Source organism: Egretta garzetta, unplaced genomic scaffold (genome assembly GCF_000687185.1).
Source record: "Egretta garzetta isolate BGI_Z169 unplaced genomic scaffold, ASM68718v1 scaffold7, whole genome shotgun sequence".
Taxonomy (NCBI): Eukaryota; Metazoa; Chordata; class Aves; order Pelecaniformes; family Ardeidae; genus Egretta; species Egretta garzetta.
In genome coordinates this window covers 2,893,669-2,908,037 of record NW_009260350.1, presented here as the reverse complement: position 1 = coordinate 2,908,037, position 14,369 = coordinate 2,893,669, and the positions used below count along the sequence as shown (strand labels likewise).

General features: G+C 54.9%; 1 protein-coding gene across 1 annotated transcript in view; it reads left to right on the top strand.

Annotated features, from left to right (window-relative positions):
- Positions 1–7,299, top strand: part of NOS1 (nitric oxide synthase 1) — a 40,127-nt gene extending 32,828 nt beyond the window's left edge. The window contains exons 18-27 of the mRNA XM_009642850.1: positions 296–434; positions 1,206–1,284; positions 1,807–2,000; positions 2,635–2,804; positions 3,019–3,253; positions 4,016–4,103; positions 4,392–4,513; positions 5,071–5,219; positions 6,014–6,208; positions 7,177–7,299. Of these exons, the coding sequence (XP_009641145.1) occupies positions 296–434; positions 1,206–1,284; positions 1,807–2,000; positions 2,635–2,804; positions 3,019–3,253; positions 4,016–4,103; positions 4,392–4,513; positions 5,071–5,219; positions 6,014–6,208; positions 7,177–7,299 (1,494 nt within the window). The remainder of the gene's footprint in view (positions 1–295; positions 435–1,205; positions 1,285–1,806; positions 2,001–2,634; positions 2,805–3,018; positions 3,254–4,015; positions 4,104–4,391; positions 4,514–5,070; positions 5,220–6,013; positions 6,209–7,176) is intronic.
- Positions 7,300–14,369: the final 7,070 nt, after the last annotated feature.

Below are 14,369 nucleotides of genomic sequence, written 5' to 3'. Positions count from 1 at the left end.
TACACTGGGAGCCCCTGGCCCACCACAAAGAGAGTCTCCATGTTTTGGTGGAGCTGACGATCTGGTTTGTGCTGGCTGCCAAAGGGTGAGCACTGTTTTGAATTCCTGCAGTATCCCAGATGCCTGGGGGAGGAGATATGCCCATGGTCACCAGTACAGCCCTACACCACAGGGGTGTGTATGTGTGTGTCCTCCGGGTGTTGGCTGAGGTGGGTGGGACAAGGGGGGTCATGGGGCTCGGTCAGAAAGCCCAGGGGCAGCGAGGAGATGCCTGAGAGCCTGGTGCATGCTGCAGGCAGCGTGCGACGTGTTCTGCGTGGGGGACGACGTCAACATCGAGAAAGCAAACAACTCCCTCATCAGCAATGACCGGAGCTGGAAGAGGAGCAAGTTTCGCCTGACCTACGTGGCTGAAGCCCCAGAGCTCACACAAGGTATGGAGACAGGGTCATCCTGGAGGGCTCTGGGCATGGGGCGGGTGGAGGAGATGTACTGGACTCGAGCAGGGGCAAAGGGGCCAAACCTTAATTTAACCTGTGTTAAATTCCCAGCATTTCAGTCTTGCCGTTCCACTCCATTGCATGCCCAAGGAGCAGTTTGTGATGGTCTTGGGCCCCTCCGGCCAGTCCCTGTCTGTATCTGTAACAGAGATGTTGGGTTATGATCTGATCTCCCTCCTCCTGACCCCATTTTTTGAAGCAAAGAGCTGGAAACCTGGGAGCTTTCCAAGCTCGCTTTGTCCAAATGCCGCTCAGCTGAGCGTTGCGGTGCAATGGCAGGTCCAGCCCACCGACACCTGGCCCCTCAGCACGGCTCCTGCAGCTGAGGATCTGCCGCATCGGCTTAGCTCTTCCCAAATTCAGGCTCTTTGCTACCAGCCAGGTGGTACTGGCAGCAAGAGGTGCATGCCTGCACGTGAGGGCACGTCTCCATGCCTCGTGCGGGTGCTTTCAGAGTCGTCCTCAGGCACTAACAAAGGGGACACGTGTTTGGTTCCCACCCTGGGGTTTCTGATCCCCCAGGCTTGCAGGAGATGGGGGCAGGAGGGTGGTCGAGCCCACGGCCCGCTCACTGCGACTGGCATCAGCCTGCTCCGGTCCAAAGGGCTGAACCCACAGCGGTGGCCAACAGCCCTGCAAAAGCCAGAGGCTGTCTGCCTTGGCCATGTGCTGCTGCCTTGCTTCCCTGACTCTCCTCCTCCGCAGGACTGTACAGCATCCACAAAAAACGTGTCTATGCAGCCCGGCTTATCACACGCCAGAACCTGCAGAGCCCAAAGTCCAGGTAGGAGATGCAGGAGCTGGATGCACTTGTGGCATGCTCAAGCATCCATGCACGCGGTGCTGCAAATACCCCTCGACCCCTGAATGTCCCACGGGTACCACCTTTGTGCAAACCATCACCAGGGCTGGAAGCCACCGTAACCCAGTGAAGGGTGTTTCCTGCCGCCTTATACAGTGAAACCTCTGCTGCTACATAAATTAACCTGCTGCCTGTAAGGACGAGAAGATGGGTGGCCGCAGTTGTGGATGGGCAGGGTGCACGCAGAGATAGGATAAAATTGCTGAAGCGAGAGGTTAAACTGGTTTTCCTTTTAAAAAGTCCCTGAGGGTGAGTCAGCAGCGAGGGGAGGCGGACACTGCAGTGTCCTTTCCAGCTGTGACTTTGGTGATGTGCTCAGCAGGGCACCAGGCCTTGGACAAGCCACCACTGCCCAGCGCACCTAGCCGCTCTTGAGGCCAGAGCTCAGCGGCTTCCCAAAACGCTCCCCCAAAACATGTTCTGCTTTTTGTCCTTTCCCTGTAGCCGCTTGACAATTTTCCTGCGCCTCCACACCAACGGGCACCAGGAACTGCAGTACCTGCCTGGGGACCACTTGGGCGTGTTTCCAGGGAACCACGAAGACTTGGTCAATGCCCTGATTGACAGGCTTGAAGATGCCCCTCCGGCCAACCAGCTGGTGAAGGTGGAGCTCCTGGAGGAGAGGAACACAGCTCTAGGTAACCAGGGCCACCTCTACGTGGAGATGGCCTCTCTCCTCCTCACCCCTCCCTTGGAGCAGTTCTTGTAGCTCCTTGGGGAGGTAGGTGTCCCCCAGGAGAAATCATTTCCCATCTCACTGGTGCATTTGCCTGGATTGGGAGCACCTCCTTCAACCTTCCTCTGCCCAGAGCCATTGCTCATCTGCATTTGGGGTGTAGAGCCAGGGTTTGAAGGGTGAGCAGGGCCCTGGGGAGAAGATGTTTCCTTGCTTGTCAGAAAAATTACAGGTATTTATATTCTCATGGAAAGAGTGATGTCTAGGACTGTAAATAAGAGTTAAGGGATCTCGATGGACCATCCCAACACTATTTTAGGGATAAGCCAGATACCCTACTGCCATGCACAGTGTAATAGGAGGTGAAAAACAGTATTAACTCCGAGTGACAGAGGCTGCAGGTGGTGGAGTATCAGACTCATATTTGTGCTCTTTGTACCGCACCTCACTTGTAGCATGGGATCTCACTGACTTCTTTCCAGCTCTTCATCATTCACTGTCTCAGAGCTGGTAAGGGGGAATGAAAGCAAGGATTTGTCCACCTTGGTTCCCATGCTCAGCTGATCCCATGGTTGTGCTGAATTCCCTCCTGGCAGGTGTCATCAGTAACTGGACAGATGAGAACCGTGTCCCACCATGCACAATCTTCCAGGCTTTTAAGTACTATTTGGACATCACCACCCCTCCCACACCCCTCCTGCTGCAGCAGTTTGCTTTGTTGGCCACCAGTGACAAGGAGAAGAAACGTCTGCAGGTCCTTAGCAAGGTAAAGCCTCAGACCCCAAGCCCCAAGTTCCTCAAGGCCCTGGGGCCAACCACAACCCCAGGGCATTTTCATCCCATGCCGTGGTTAGGCTGAGTCTCCACCTGTGACAGCAGAACTCCTCCTGCTTGCCTTCACAGCCACCCACCCCAGCTTTGCCATAGGCCCGATGGGATATCAGTAGAGGCATCTGGCTTGGAAGAGGTCGATGCTGCAGCGCTCTCCTCCATCCCTCTCTTTTTTTTTGCAGGAGTACGAGGAATGGAAGTGGTCCAAGAACCCCACCATTGTGGAGGTGCTGGAGGAGTTCCCCTCGGTGCAGATGCCCTCCACGCTGCTGCTCACTCAGCTCCCCCTCCTCCAACCGCGCTACTACTCCATCAGTTCCTCCCCAGAGATGTACCCAGGAGAAGTCCACCTCACCGTGGCAGTGGTCTCCTATCGCACGAGAGGTACCGTGCTCATGCAGGGCTCAGTGGAGACAGGCTTGGTGTGGAGAGGAAGAAAAAAGCATTAGCATGTGGGCAACACCACCAGGTCTTTGGCCCAGAGGTGTTATTTTAAAGCCTTTCTACCTGCTGCAGTGACTGTATTCCCTCCAACCCCTGACACTGCTGTCCCATGTTGTGGAGAACGGTCATCCATCAAAGGGCACTGTATTGCTGAGATGCCAGATCTGGGTCGGGTACCAGCAACAGACCAGCCATGGTGGGCTCCGAGCTCCATGTGCAATCGTTTGTTTGCCCACACCAAAGTCCACATTGCCGCTGCTGGCCAGATTTCTGTACCTGTGCAAGCACTGATGTGTCCAAGCAACCCTGGTCATGGTATAGATGGACATGGCCCCGTCACCCCTGCAGCAGGCAGGGCACAGGGGAAGACGCTGGCCATTCATTTGGGGTTGCCGTGGAGGGCTTGTGTCTGGAAGCACCGCAGCATGATGCTGCTTCTGCCAAAAAGGACCAAAGAGAGAGACTTAGGAAGTATTGTGGACATCCAGCTACTGCAGGGCTGGGTCCTGGGTGAACTTGAGTAACTCCACCGAGGGATCCAAGTGCCAAACTTCTACCAAGTTCGTGGGGGGTAGATGCAGAGATAGTGAAGGTTTCAGTGAGGTGTTCATGTGGGAAGTAGCAGGGAGGGTTTCAGAAAGGAAAGCAACTGGAGTAGTGGGCTGGTGTGTCAAGTACAGACCTCCTCTTCTCCCCTCCTAGACGGAGAAGGACCAATCCACCACGGAGTCTGCTCCTCTTGGCTCAATCAGATACAGACCGACGAAATAGTGCCCTGTTTTGTAAGAGGGTAAGTGGTCCAGACAAGGCAAGGGGTGTAAAAGATGGGGTGAGCCCCCTTGCAGGGTGCCCTCAATTCTTCTTTGCAAAGCACCAAGGGTGTGGAGAAAACAGGGTGGGATTTGTGAGCAACAGGGTCCCTTCTCGGGTGCCGTTCTTCTGGGCTAAAATGTCACTTTCTGGGATTTCACCTCATTTTCTGCCTCTCCCTCTGTGGGTGGTGTCTCAGCTTGCTGTGGGCAGAGGCGAGGGAGGGAGAATCCTGCTTGGGTTTAACTGGCATCTTTGATGTGTGCAGTGCGCCTGGGTTCCACCTGCCCCAGGATCCCCAGGTGCCCTGCATCCTCATCGGCCCCGGCACTGGCATCGCCCCTTTCCGGAGCTTCTGGCAGCAGCGGCTTTTTGAAATCCAGCACAAAGGTGGGTCGACGCTTGCTCCTCCTGTTTCTCATCTCAGGAGAAACCTGGGCTGGTGGCGTGGGGATGGGGGGGGTCCAGTCTCCTGCCCAGGCTGCCCCAGCGGAGGCAAAGGGCTTCTGGAAGCAGCAGCTGACCCAAGTGCAGGCTTGGAGGTCAGCCCAAACTCCCCAAGCAAACCCCATGAAAACACTCCTGTTAAACTTTGCAAGTTTTTATGGCAGAACTATAGTGCTGCAGTTGGTTTTGGGTTGTTCTGTTTTTTTTTAAAGAACATTAATGGAAATTTGTGTAAAATATGCATTACCCACTAGTCATTTAGACCATTTAGGAAAAAAAAAAAGTTTAACTCTTCCCCAAAACCTGGCACAAGCACTGGCTCAGGCAGCGCATCTCCTCCTCCTTGCTGGTTTTTCTTCCCTCCCAGTTTGGCCAGGGAAAGCTCCTGGCAGTCTCGCGGTGGGTGCTAGGGGCTGTTGCCAGATCTGGAGGGAGGTGGCTTGCAGAAAGCAGGTATCGGTGGTCCCTGGGGCTAACTGCTTCTCCTGTCTCTCCCCCAGGTCTGAAGCCTTGTCCTATGGTCCTGGTGTTTGGCTGCCGGCAGTCCAGGATCGACCACATTTACAAAGAGGAGACGCTCTTTGCCAAAACCCAAGGTGTCTTCAGAGAGCTGTACACAGCCTACTCCCGGGAACCAGACAAACCAAAGGTGCGTGGCAGGCACCGCTCCAGTCCCAGTGTGCAGCCCTGGGCAGCTGTGGCCAGCCGGGACGGCATGGAGATGCCAGTTCCTTGGCACAGCCCCAGTGGCTCATGCCCTGGGGTGATCTGGTTGCCTAAGTGTGTGCTTCCTGGAGCAGCCCCATTCCCGGGGCATGTCCCCATCCCTGCGCCAGCCTGAATGTGGGCCCACATTGCTCACGCTTTGCCCTGGAGGGCTGCAGCCCCCCTCAGCAGGTGGGAGCAGATCACAGAATCATGGAATCTTTTAGGTTGGAAAAGCCCTTTAAGCTCATCAAGCCCAACCGTTCCCCTAACCCTGCCAGCCCACCACTAAACCCTGGCCCTAAGCACCTCGGCTGCCCGGCTTTTAAATACCCCCAGGGATGGGGACTCGGCCCCTTCCCTGGGCAGCAGATGGGGAAGGGGAAAGACACGTCCTCCCTAAGTGGGTGGGCAAGGAAGGATGTCACCCTGTGGGGTGGCCCAGATCCAGCACAAACACCTGGCCTAAATCCCCACCGCCACCTGAGCAGGCCTGGCAATGAGATATAAGGCGAAGATGTGAAAACGCAAGAGCAAACGATGCTTTGCTGCTTTCCCCGTCTCTTTTCTACCATTGTGGGTGCTGTGAGGTGCAGGCACGCTCCCCCGCCGAGGCAGTTGCATTGCAGGGCTGCCCTGAAGGCAGCTGGTGCCCACAAAGCTGGCTGGAGCGTGTGGGTGGATAGGGCTGAGAAGCTGTAGGTTAACCTCAGCCCCCACCTCCTCCTCCTCCCTCAGAAATACGTGCAGGACGTGTTACAGGAGCAGCTGGCCCAAACCGTGTTCAAAGCGCTGAAGGAGCAGGGAGGCCACATCTACGTCTGTGGGGATGTCACCATGGCCAGGGACGTCCTCAAGACTGTTCAGCGCATCGTGAGGCAGCAGGGCCAGCTGTCGGTGGAGGAGGCGGGCACGTTCATCAGCAAGCTGCGGGTGAGTAGTGCCTGCGCCACCAGACGCCGCGCCAGCTCCCGCCACGGGCGCTGCACCTGGTGCCTTCCTCCCGTGGAACGAAACGGGCAGTGCCGAGGCGACGGGCGCTGGGGGCGGAGTGCGGCTCCCACCCACGCTGCCTGCACCTGGGCAAGGTCGGGAGGGTGATCTCACAAAGCTTTGGGTGCGCAGTGAAAGCTTTGGGGGGGCTCTGCTCCAGGCTGCAGCCCCCTCAGCCCACGCTGGGCTCCTGCGATGAGCCTGGTGCTGCGCTGAGCGCTGGTACAAGCGCTTTTGGGGAACCCTTGGTAGCCCAGACATGGCTTACTCACCTGGTTAAGTCCCTGCTGCCCCTCCATCACTGCAGCAAGCCAACAGGGCAGCTTGTGGGTCCCCCTCCCTCTGCCCGTGTGGCTGCCTGGCTGCACCCTGGGCAAACACGTTGCTGCAGATGTTGCGACTGAAGCAGAAGTGAGCTCAGTTTGGGGGACAGGCCCGAGAACAGGTGCTTGAAGGGCTCTGCTTCTGCCCAGAAGGATAACTCAGCCCCATTCCTGTGGGACTACCCCTTCTGAACCGTGTCCCCCCACTCCCTCCAGAACCTGAGGCAGCCCAGAACCACGTTTTTAGCTGGTTTGCAAGCAAAAGCTCTTGTACGTGGGCTGGCCCCAGGCTACTTGTCCCCCAGAGGAGGGCCAGGCAGTCCCTGGATTGCCAGCAGCTGAGGACATCTAATGCATTGAGCAGTCCCCCCGCCGCCCCACAGTGTGACCTTGGGAAGGTCATTTCGCCTCCCTGCTTGTGCCCGTCCCTCTGTCCTGCCTGTCCCACCAGCACTTGGGACAGGTCCCAGAACACTTGCCATGTGTTTGGTACCTACCCACAACACGAAAGCTTTCTAGTGCAATACCAACCACTGCTAAACACTTTTTTTTCCCCCGCTGCCCCTCTCCCATCCTCTGTTTCAGGATGACAGCCGGTACCACGAGGATATTTTTGGAGTCACCCTGCGTACGTACGAAGTGACTAACCGCCTTAGATCTGAGTCTATTGCATTCATTGAGGAGAGCAAAAAAGATACGGATGAGTGAGTTGACATGTTTGTTTTAACCCCTGCAACGGTCTCCCAGGCGCATGGGCTGTGGGATGGGGAAGGGAGCTTTAACTTTTGCACACGCGTGGCCCTTCTTACAGCAGAGGCTGAGAAAAGATGTTTGATTTTTGCACTGGAAGCAGAGGCTGCTGCCTGGCAGCCTCTCTGAAATAGCTGTCACCTCGCTAGGACAAATCTCCCCCGGGTTATTGCACCCGTCGCACCAACGCGCTCGGACCTGACAATCCCATCCAAATGGCGATGCGAAGCAGAAGTCCTGCCTGCTGCCAGCCTCTGCTGCCCTGCCACGGGACGGTGGGTGATGGGCTGGAAGGTTTGCAGGGTCCCCAGCTCCAGTGCCGGCTGCGGGGGGCCTGGCTGGCTCCAGGGGTGCAGGCGGCTGGTACTCACAGTGTGGGGAGGTCTCCAGGTGCCTGCGTACCCAGTTAGGAAAAATCTGGAGATTTTTCTTTCCACTGTTGTGAAAACAACTGTAAGAAGTAAGAAAGCTTGACATTTGCCGTGTTTGGTTTTGCTCCACCATGTCCTGCCATTTGCTCAGCTCTGTCTCCATGGGATTTTCCCTAGCTGAGCAGAAGGATTATTTAGGATAAAGGATGAGCAGCTGCGTGGATCTTGCTCCTTGACCTGGCCCTCAGCAGCCTGGGGTGCAATCCCTTCCCTGCACTCCTGGCTGTGCCATGTAGTGCCCAGCTGACCCGGAGTGTGTTTCCCAACATTCTTGAGGTTTGGGAAGAATTTTTCTCCAAACCAGCACATACTCTGGGGTCTGCACTGTACACGGAGTGCCTCAGTTTCCCACCTCTAGGTAGGGATGAGGGTTACCTACCTGCCCACCTCACCCAGCTGCAAAGGGCTCTGTAAATTCCCATCTACAGCATGATCCCTTGGGAAATCCTCAGTCCTAGATGCTCCTCACCACTCCTTCTAAGGCCAGCCTTTCTCCCCTTTCCCTTACAGGGTTTTCTGCTCCTAACTGGACCCTTCACCCCAAGGGGATGCCAAACCAGTCCCAGCGCCTGCTGCCCCCTCCAGCTGGAGGGCACTGGGTTTTGTATTTCACGGACACGGTGGCTCCTTTTCCGCGGGGAACTGCCCATGGAAAGCGCTCTGTCTCTCGTCCTGTTGTTGTGTCCTGATGATGATGATGATGATGATGATTTTTATTTCCTTTTCTTCCTCTTTCTCTTGCTCTTGTCCTGTGGCCGTTTCTTTTCACCCCCTTTCCCTGGATTTCCCCACTGAAGTACAATGGCTTTATAATCTGCAGTGGCTCTTTACAGAACTTCACATTTCTCCCTCTTCTCATGAGGGCATTTTGCAGCTGCATGAAATCACCACCTTCGTGATCATCCGCCGTTTTGGTGTTTTGGGGGAGAGCAGAGGTGGCAGGGGCTGGGCAATGGTTAGGTCTTGTTGCTTGACCGGAGCTGGGGGCTGTCTCTCCCAGGCTCTCCCTTTCCCCAGCCCCAGGCTTGGCTGAATCCTTGCATTTTCTTGGCTTTCCTTTGGACTTGTCCAGACCTGGACACATGCGTGAGGCTGGGGGCAGATGACATGCAATGCCCTCGTGCCTCTGAACTTTGTTCATCCCCCAAGCAGCCTGGGTACAGATGTATCTGGTTTGATCCAAAGGATAGGATGTCTCTGATTCACGTGTCGTGGTTTCTCCTAAATGGACTCTGCACTACATTTGCCTCCCTCTCTGCTTCCCATTCCCCATGAGCCTCTCTCCTTTTGCTCAGTCCCCACTTTCGCTGGCATGAAAGTCCTCCTGCAGAGGAGCAAGCACCAAACGCACAGGCTGATGTATATGCTAGGGAAAAACTCATGGCAATGACCGCTGCTTGGCCAGGCTGTCCTCCGACAGGCTCTACAGGAGATATGCGATCTGCAGCCACGAGGCCGGTGGGAGAGATTCAGGGACTGCCTGCATCCCAGAGCTTTGCGTGCTGTGAACGTTTGAACCCTCTCCCAGGTGAGACTGGAAAGCCACAAGGATGGGAGAGAAGCAGCTCCAACCCCAGCTGCGAGAGGCACCTCCTGGTAACAAGGCCTATTTGGAAGGCAGCACTTGGAAGGTTACAGAGGGTCCTGGTCCTTGGTGAGGATATGCTGACCAAGGACTCTTGAAAGCCCAGAGAGCATCAGCTCCACCTTAGCGCAGCCTCATGAGCAGTTCTAGGACAGCAGACCCCAGCCAATTCCACATCTCCAGCCAGCAAAAAGTGCCAGCACGGAGCGACCTGCTTGCCAAAAGAAATACATGTGGCATCTTGATGGCAAGCCAGCCCCCTCTGTAGGCTCCATGCCACCTGCCAGCGGCACGAGCTGTCTCTGCCGGGACCGCTCATGTGAGAAGGGAGGTGAGATTGCTGCAAAGATGCTGCGTGACTCTGGGCTCTGACATACTCGCACCTCAGCCCTACTGCAAAAATCTGGCCCCAAAAGCAAGCTGTTAACACTATCACAGAAAGGTATCAGTCCCTTTAACGGAGAAAAGCTGTCTGCAAGGTAAAGCATGTGTGACCTTGTGTGTCCTTCCTCCTCCCTCCCACCCTGAAGAAGGTTTGTCCTCCCTCACTGCCAGGATGAGGACAGCAGGACATGGCTGCAGCTCTTGCTGGAGGCAGGGACACGGGGCTGATGTTTTGAGCTGGTAGATGCTGGTCCTTTCCTCCTGCCTCCTCTCTGCTGCACTGCACCCGCACTGGCGACAGCTGAGGGTTTGTCTAGGAGCTGCAATGGCAAGTTTTGCTTTCAGAGGGCTAAGATTAGCTGCCCCAAGCCAAAGTCGGAACAAAAAGAGCTGCAGGAGGTTTGCTGCTCTCACAGCCTATAGTACAAGCTGCGCTGGCTCCTCTGGCCCCAGGCTGGGCAGTTATCCCCACCTTCAGCCAGGACCTCCTGCCCTTTCCTGCTGCCTGGCTGCCCACATCTCCATGTGCTGTGACCACCTTCTGCAACTGTGGCTCCCTGAATGCTTGAAGCAGCTCCAGGCCAAAATCCAGGAGCAAAAGACCTCCAGGCACTGGGAGAATTTGAGATGCAGGTCTTGGTTTTGCGGGTCCCAGCAGAGCATCTAGTGTGGCGTACAATGCGAATGAATGCTGCCACGGTGTGGCCAGAGCCGAGCTGGCTGGGCTGGCCACCCCGGAGAAGGTTTGGAGCCTGGTGCAAGGCCAGGTTTGTGTCACCTCCTGGGGACTTTGTGACCTGGAGGTGAAAGCAGGACAGGACAGGAAAAAGGGCAACCCCGGCTCTGGCTCTCTGGGTTGTGCCCTAATCCCAGGGCAGGCAGTGGGATAGGGGAGCTGGGTCCCTGTGCTGGGGGGATGCATGAATTTGGGCAGAGGTCCGGCCAGTGGGAGCCAGCTGTGAACATGCAGCAAGCCTGGCCCTAATCCCTGGTCCTATGGCTGCACAAACAGAGCTAAAGGAAAAAAAAATTAAACTCATCCCCTCCTTTTGGGAAATTTTATTCTGGCTCGAGGCTTCATGCTCTGGTCCTCCTTTTAGTAGAAGGAGCAATGCAAACTGAAGAGGAGGTTGTGCCCAAAGAAATGCCGTTGTCTTCCTCCTCTTCCCAGCTCATCCTCTGTTGCTGGCAATTAGTTTTCTCCTGTCCTGCCTTCTGCCTGTATCAGTGTAACACCTCCCATCTGGAAGTCATTTTGCTGCTGCAGTCTGTGTCCGAGATGAATTGGCTTGCTTTTCCTGCACCCCAAAGCTTGCCACCCCCATCTCCCCCTTCCACCTGAGCCGCCGGGGAAAACAGCAGGGAAGTGAGGCAGCAAAGGGAACAGGGTGTGCGCCTTGCCTCCAGTGGGATCTCCAAAGGGGTCTGTGCAGGGCAGACAGACAAAGCCGTCTCAAGTTCAACGGGTATCAGGTCGGTGAGTCCTTCGGAGCCCTTTCGATGGGAAATGCTGGTTTAAGGCCAGCCTGGCCCTGCAGAAGAAACACCCTCCCTGCCGTGAAGGCCCATGAAGTTGTTATGTCCCCCAGGGCTCTGGGCTGCCTCTCTGCTCCCTCCGCCTGAGTAGGACCATTGGCTCCTCACAAGCCGCGCCGCTGGGAATCTTGATTCATTATTTTTTGTTGAGTCAGTCTCAGACGTCATCCCCCTTACCTGCAGGGGCTTTGCACTCCCCTCCAGCTTAATTTTCTCCCACAGCAAAGGGGGAAATAAACTTGCGGATCTGCTTTACCATTCCACAAAGGCAGCTCTTCCACCAGTTGTCTAGACTCTGCTCATCCTGTGGTGACATTTCTCACACGTGGGTGTAGCTACAATATCTCTGGCACGCATAAACAGCAGAGAGCGAGGTGGGGTCTGCCACACACCAATGCCATGAGCTGCCCCGGGGTGGCATGCATGGAGGGGTTGTGCCTCTTGGATGCTCGGTTCATGCATCTGTCACCTCCAGGTCCCTGCTACCTGTCCAGGCTCCTGCAGCAAGGGGATACTGGACACAATGAACACCCAGCCTGATCCAATGGCCCAGTCCCTCTCCAGGAGGACGTCCACCTCTGCCTGTTTCGCTCAGTTCCTTTTTGCTCCCCGGGGAGCATAAAGACGCTTTTCCCTAAACAGGAGATCTGATTTTCAAGACACCATGAAGTGAGTTGGTTTTTTTCCTCAAAGATTTTAATACGTAGGTTTTTCAAATGTCCCTAGAAAGTTATATACAAACCTGAAAACTCATGGGAAATGGTTCTCTCTTTTCCCAACCTGCTGTGTCCACTAGCAGGGAAAAATAAGTTGTTCATTCAGTGCAAGGGTATCTACTGCCTGTGGTGTTGACGACTTCAAAGGTTTCATCTCCCCAGAAGGACTGCCTGGGAGTTTGTTTTCTTCTATTTATGAGAGACAGCGGGAAAATAATGAGACTTCTGCCATCAGGAGTAGACTCGCAAAGATGACACCTCCGTGATTGTTGCTGGGTAGGCCTGAGCTTGTTGCATGAGGGGAACCAAGCCAGTCGCATCCATGCTGGCCAGAGAAATGGGGTTTGAGTTTGGGCTGCCCACACTTCCTGTCCCCTGTCCTGTGCTTACACATCCCCAGGGGCGAACAGGGGACTCTGTTCACACCCCAAGCAGTGTAAGCCAGCGTGTCCCTGTGTGACCGGCAAACTTGCAGTTGTGTCCTGAGAGAAGGGGATTGCATGTCTGTGCAAACTTGCAGTTGTGTCCTGAGAGAAGGCCATTGCACCTCTGCAGAAGAGGAGACGGGAAGAGACAAGGAGCCGCAAGAATCTCTGTCCGGTCTCACTGGGATTGCTCCATTAGTTCCTTCACTGTTAGTATGCGACACCTCTCGCTCCGTCCCAGGCTGTAATCCAGGCTTCCTCCACTGCTTCCCTCTGGACACCCTTCCCTTCTCCTTCTCAGCCCTGTCTGCCCAGCCAAAAGGTGCAGGGAGCTGCTCAGCAAGGGAGGGTCCTGGGGGTGGCACCGGACTCACGGTGCCTTGTGCTGGGAAGAGACTCGCACCAGGGTTGCCCTCCCGCTCCTGCTCTCTCCAGGGATGCTCCTAGCACACAGAGACTGGAGGATGAGGGGAATGGATGATTTCATTTTACAAGTGAAATTCTCAGTGGGCAAATTCGCCCTGGGATAACTGAGAGCAAACTTACAGCCCTGCTCAGCCATGCTCTGCGATTAATCTCCCAATGAGGGGCTTTTATAGGGGTGTGCAGGGTTAGAATCTGGGTGCAAACTGGACACCACCTTTTGCAAGCACCATGGGTCTGTGAACACCTACCACGTACCAGAGACCATGTTTTTATTAAGCTGGGGGTGGGTGGAGAGGGTGTGTTTGTGCTCGAAGCCTCACGGACTTGCACCAAGCCCAAGCCAAAGCTGCTGCCTCTCGACTTACGACCACTGAAGCTGTTACAGCCCTCTGATTTGTACCTGGGGGGGAAGCTGCAGAGAGTTCCTGGCATTTTTTGGAAAGAGAATTTTATGCTCAAAGCTAAATTTTGTTCCTGCTTTCACTGGGGACCAGTTCTCAGCTTCAGAATTGCTCTGATAACTTTGCAATTGCTTTGGTAGTTCCAGAGGGGAGCGCAGTCCCTTTACAGAACAGATGGAGACGCATTTTCAGGACCATTTGACTTTGCTGTAATTCTGCCTTTGTTATAACAGCTTCTTCTGCTGTAACAGGAGGAGCAGAGTTTGGCCAGTGCCGAACGCTCTTGAAAACAGTATTCCCGAACTCGGACAAAATTGGTCTAGAATCTGAGTCCTCCCAGATAGAAAATGCCCTCCATGCCCACCAGCTTCAGTGGTGGTGGGGATTTCAGCAGCTTGCAGGTTCAGGCTTTCGCAGCAGCAGCAATTTCATGACGGCAGTATTTTTGTGTGTGTCAATCTGCACTTGCACTTGCCTGCAATGCATGACTCTCGTAATCCATTTGAAATCTACCCTTGCCAGGGAGATCTGAGCCCTAGCTTCTTCCATATGGCCGCGTGTGTATTTAATAGGAAATCAGGGGAGCTGGAGAAAGCTAATGAGATTGCTGCTTTAAAGCACTTGGTTCCAGAAGTAAACCAGACCTTACCAGAGGTCGAAATTGGCTTGATTTTAGCATGGGTACAAGGGCAGTTCATGAAATATTTAAGTATTGTAACGCAGATATACTTTTTTTCCTGCCGTGCCAGGAATGAAGCAGAGTAGAAACTCTTGGCCTCCACCCCTACCGATGTTTGGCTGTGATGGAAGTTTGAGCCATCAAAATCACAGGAAAAAAAAACCCAAAAAACCCAGATTGTGAGTTCATAACTGAGCAGCTGCAGCTTGTTTAGCAGTGAGAGCACCTCACTGCCAGGGCTGCTGCTTTCCTGCCTTGCTCATTCATGTACCCACCTGGCCAGATTTCGGGGAGGGAGGAGGGAGGAAACACTTCAAAAGCAAGAAGATCGAACCTGTGAGCCTTGCCCTGAGAATCCCTCGTTTACCAGGAGCCTCCAGGCCAAGGCTTTGCAGCTGCTCCTCATTACCACAGCAGGGAATCGGGCAAGACACCGGGGAGGGGG